The 5,405-nt window shown below is 38.4% G+C and overlaps 1 protein-coding gene across 1 annotated transcript in view; it reads right to left on the reverse strand.

Annotated features, from left to right (window-relative positions):
• Positions 1-680: 680 nt before the first annotated feature.
• The window catches only part of LOC126385455 (contactin-4), a 90,836-nt gene continuing 86,111 nt past the window's right edge, over positions 681-5,405 (reverse strand). The window contains exons 23-24 of the mRNA XM_050037179.1: positions 4,222-4,390; positions 681-938 (exon numbers count right to left, since the gene is read on the reverse strand). Of these exons, the coding sequence (XP_049893136.1) occupies positions 850-938; positions 4,222-4,390 (258 nt within the window). The 3' untranslated portion in view covers positions 681-849. The remainder of the gene's footprint in view (positions 939-4,221; positions 4,391-5,405) is intronic.

A 5,405-nucleotide genomic window follows, 5' to 3' on the forward strand; every position in this document is an offset into this window, starting at 1 on the left:
TGCTGCAAGTTGCTTCTTACCAACACACACAGAACTTTGGGTGCATGCATCATTATCTGTGGATACTTGTATATCATGTGCCTGACATGTAGGGAAATATGCTTTTTTATTGTTGTAAGTTAGATGACAAAATCAATACTACTTTTGCATCTGTGTGTCAACTATGGAGCTGAAGCTTGGAGTTGATTAGCTTAGCGTAGTGTAGCATAAAAGAGTGTAATTCCTGAAACGAAAAAATATATTCCTTTAATTTTGTGGTGTTATTTTGACTCCAACAACAATGAAAATAGCATAGGACTACAGTTTTTGTATAAAGAACTCTTTACGTCCAAGTGATGAAAACAAAGTAAATACATATAATCTGATCTAATCTTTTCAAATTGAATATGTGTAGTGTGTGAAACTTGTACCTTTTGGTCTGTTATATTCACAGATGTCACATCAAGCCAAGAAATAACTTGGAAGTTGAGGCAAAATAGGTGGAAACAGACAGTAAAAAGTGGAAACTGGGACATGAACCTTTGCTCAGATTCATTTCAGAATGACAGATAAGAAACTCATCTTCCCATGTTTATCAAACTCTTGCATCCTGGAGGATTGCAGTGGTCCTGAAAATAGGCAGATGAAAATGTTTTGTAACTGTGCTGTTGCCTATGAGTAACAGCCCAGCCACAGATTTGTGGGCGTTTGACAACCTGTCAGAACGCTCCCATTATCCAGTTTTGGTTTGCAAACCAGGGGTTGAGAAACTCTCTAGTTAGCTTCTTATTCCTTAAATATGACACGTAGAAGAGAATCATAAACTGTATTCATTCTAATGTCCACAGCTTAATATAGAGCCACAGGAAGCTACCCAGTACAAATAAAAAATACAAAAAACATAATAAAACAGCAAATCTTCATTGGAACTGGACTCAAAGACCCGTTTGAGTTTAGACCTATAGGAAGAAAAGAAACAAGATTATTAACCATGGTAAGCATATAAAACATTTTAAAATAACTTCAATTATACAGCACATAATGTACTTCTGCAAAGGCAGCATTACAATCTACATTTATAACTGTTAATATGTTTAAAAGTTTTAACCTGGATGCAGGTGTTCACATGCAAGTTATCATAGGAGAACACCTATATCCTGGAAGTAAAGAGTGCCCCAGGATGCCATTTCTCTGTAGGTCGAAGCCGAAGTTAGCATCACCCTGTTTCCCTTGTCAGAAAGCCTATGGGATTTTTTCATTGGATTTCGGATTATTGCTGAAAATAAACTCCGTGGTGAACAAACGTTACTGATACTTACATGTTTTGTTTAGCAAGATAATCTTAACAAATGAACACTTTTATTATTTTTGATGCCTAAATGCAGTCACCAGAGGTAAAGCTAATGTTAGACTACAAATGAACTACACTATGCTCACATGACCTAATGTCACCACCATAACAAGACTGTAAAGCCATGTTCAACTCGGCTTGATGCGATGACGTTCTGTAGTCTTATTTTGCCACTTGTTAGCAACTGCCTCAAAGTTCAGGAGTGGGGTATTTACTGATGTACTTTATATCCTAGAACAAAACGTGAATGTCTTTTAACTACTTTAACTAACCACAGACCTTATTTCAGGCATCTAACCAAAAACCCATTGAAAAAATCCATTGACCCCAAGATAAGGGAACCAGGAGTGCAAAAATGCTAATTCATTCTCGGGTTAAAGGCCTTATTCCTGGGCACTCTCTTTGGGCTTCCTACGAGGAGGTACTGTGCAAAAGCCAAACTTATGACCACTTATGGCCAGTTATGGTCATCTAAATATGTCAGTTTGATGCCATGTACAAGTGAAATGCCAGCAGAATTTAGCAACACATTCTCACCCTGACCTCATCACAAATTGATGTTTGGTCATGGACTTTCCACGTCAAGATATGACATGCAAGGTACCCTGGGTGTATTGGTTTATGATGTTCTGGGACACTGTGTAAACTGCTGCCTGTTACATGCATTGTCTGATTTCAAAATACACTGTTTTCACAGGAAATGTAGAGGTTGCATACAGTCTCTTTCAAAATAAACGCACTACTTCAGTACAACATCACCCATTGACCTTGTTTTCCTTCAACAACAAACACACGATGTTGTGTTTAACCAACACATGCACATGGTTGGGTTTAGGAAAAAGAACAGGGTTTGGCTTTACAATCTTACAGGAAGTGAACACCGGTCTCCCAGATGAAAGACGAGCATTGTTAAACCCATCAACTACCCCTCCTGCCCACCCTACTCGGACTTCTGCTGCCTTCGTTGTTGTCCGACTGCATTTTCCCCTGACATGAAAGCATGGCTTTTTCTGTCGATGTCTAATGCCGGAAGTCTCTTTCCAAGTGCTAATTTTTGATGACTTCGGAGTGCACCCCTTGGAGTTCTTACCAACTTGCTCTCATCCAAGGTCCTCAAATACCGATGCTTTCTCACTCCCCTCGATGTGAAACCTACCTCAAAGGCACTTTTTGGTGTCTCAATGAGACACACCCTAGCATCTGTATGTGATGCACAGCTGTCTCCTGGGTGAGAGAGTTCTAACACTTGCTTAACATTGTCAGAATGGTCACGGCTAATTTTAGGCAATTAAAATACTTGGTTAGGTTTAGAAAAAAACACAATGTTTTGGGTTAAAATAAGTATTTAATGTGACGTAAATAGGTTGAGTGAGTGACGTAAGCACATGATGGATGTAAATAATGTAACGTTACATTAAATCAACACTTTTGGAGTTTTGGTCTTACACGGGACACCAACAGCGGTGGTCAGGCTTAAAGGTACATTTGTTTGAGTCATGCACCTATACGCAGACTTCTCACTCTCCATATGACATCACTTGCCCTTAGCTTCAAGTATTGCCACGATTGAGTTTACACTGGAGGTAGCCAAAAAACTGTGTGTGTCATAGGGACAACTTGTGGAAAAACTCCTGCCCTCTGTCTAACATGCAAAAATAATGACTTCAGTGCTGTGATGTTTTGGTTACTAGACCTTCATCAGTCAAACAGTTTTGTAACAAAGTTTCCATCAGTCACTTTGCCCACGTGCATTGGAAAGGCATAAATACCAAACATCAATTTATGTGACAATATAAAATATTATACGCAGAGACAGAGGAAAAATAAAGTGACAATCATAAATACACCCAACAATGTTAAAAGGGGAAATTCTTATGAATAAAAAATTGTCCTTATTGTTAAACTGCATTCTCAAAAAATATATACATTCCTAAATCTTGCAGGTTACATTAGAAAATGAACCTGTAGGAATGTGTGTGCATGGAAAGTGAGAAGCATCAATACAGAAATAGGAACCTTCGTAACAAATACAACAAGGCCTCTAAAATGCCCCTGAGTAAAAATTACATCAAAATATACAAGGCAGTTACAGTACTTCTTATTATTCTTTCACAGACACCAAAGGTTGCCTACAGCATCAATATAACATGCCAAGGGGCGTAACGAAGCGTTGTTTTTTGACAAACTGGGATGAGAACAGGCTGTTCATACATATTTGTCATGTATGTGTGGTTGCAATCTCAGTTATCTGGGAGTCATAAAAAAAGGCATGTCTACTTTTGTATAAAATTCCATGAAAAGCTTTGTTCCGAATTTATTATGTACCAGGTTTAATAAATATTTGATAATATTTGTGTTACTGGCAGTGACAAGTTTTGCAAAATATTAAAAATGTCATATTGCGTAGATGGAAATTAATGTGGTGTATTTGAATAGAAATTAGTTAAAACCTTGAATCTCAGGAAAATCTGTTATTTTGCTGAAATGGCTCACTTGTCAGGGGTTATTAGGGGAAATGTAAAGTGTTTAATAAATGGCGACATGGTGGCACTATACAAATCAGAATCTAATGAGTGTTTGCCAAATGTCATTGAATTCTGTTAAGCATTTTTTGAGATATCCTGCCAACACACAGACAGACAAAGAAAGCTGAAAACACAACCTTCTGGACAGAGATGATTGTATATTTTATGTCTCTTCTTCCTAGGCATACAGTGCAGCCTTATTGCAATTCATATGTGTATTCTGAAAGCCTTGTTCAAGCTACGGTAAAGCTGATAAACAGTATCAGTCACACAGGGGATTAGTTACACAGAGTGCACCCATCCCACTGCTTCTCTGCTTAATTCCAACTGCAATCATTTGCATGCTGCAGAGTATTTGAAACTTACTGGACATCTTTGGTATGCGGATGGGCCCACTACTGGTGCCATCACCCCCTTCGGTCAGAGCTTTGATCTCAATGAGGTAGTCATCTCCAGAGGGGATTTGCAGCTCCACACTGGTCTTATTGGTTTCCAGTATAGTCGTTCTACCGTGCCAGGTCTGACGATACATAACCTGGAGGAGAGTGTGGGGGTGAGCATTTCATTCTTCAGTCCTAACAGTCAGAAACTAAAACTTTACGAGCTCTTAACGACGGGATGCAAGGCTTCATTCAACATATTAAAGTGTATGAAAAACAAATCAAAATCCCATTCAAAATACCTTGTGTGGTGGTGGTTTGACCCAAGGACTCAAAGTGGAAGGGCATATTTTTATAACATGACCTCGGCCATCCTTTTAATACATTTACTCATGGAATTTAATTTTTATAAAAATTCAGCATAATGTTTTATTTCATACTTCAAAAGAAGTGCCGGGCACAGAGAGCCAAATGGTGAATTTAGTTTTAAAAACATTGCAAAATATGTCAGAAATTTTTACTTTTGATTCACAGTAATGCCTCTGCAAGATTATAAACCCATTCCTGTCCGCACTGCACACTCAAAGAACTTCACAAAAGCCTTATCAAAAAACGTATCATTAAATAACCAGGGCTGCATAAATATCTTTCTTTGTGTGTGTGAAAAGCATTATCAAAAACCAGTGTTTTTTCCACACAAGTATGCAAAGTCAGTGCTTCCCACAGGATTTTTGGAGACTATGGCGGGGGGTCCGAACCTTCTAGGGGGGTCTGGGGGCGTGCTTTGTTTTTGTATTTTGTATATATTTGATTTAAAGGCATCAATCTGGTGAATTCTGAGAGCCAAGTTATGATGGCAGAACATGCCAACCGTGTTTACAAAGTTTGAATGAACGAGACGGATGCAAAGTAAACGGAGGCTGCACATTGACCCTTTTGCCCCTGTCTGCAGGGACGCATGATGGATTCAAACGGATCATGTGCATAATTAACCACAAAACAAGCAAATACTTCATCTTAATGACATATAACACTCATTATGCTTCAGCTAAATCCTCTATAAGCAAATGACCATGTTGAATTGAAATTAGTTTATCACGTTAAATGTCCGAAATTGTATGAAATTGCTCCAATGCGTTAACCAATCTTTGTGCATAATCACACAGCCTG

Source organism: Epinephelus moara, chromosome 24 (genome assembly GCF_006386435.1).
Source record: "Epinephelus moara isolate mb chromosome 24, YSFRI_EMoa_1.0, whole genome shotgun sequence".
Taxonomy (NCBI): domain Eukaryota; kingdom Metazoa; phylum Chordata; class Actinopteri; order Perciformes; family Serranidae; genus Epinephelus; species Epinephelus moara.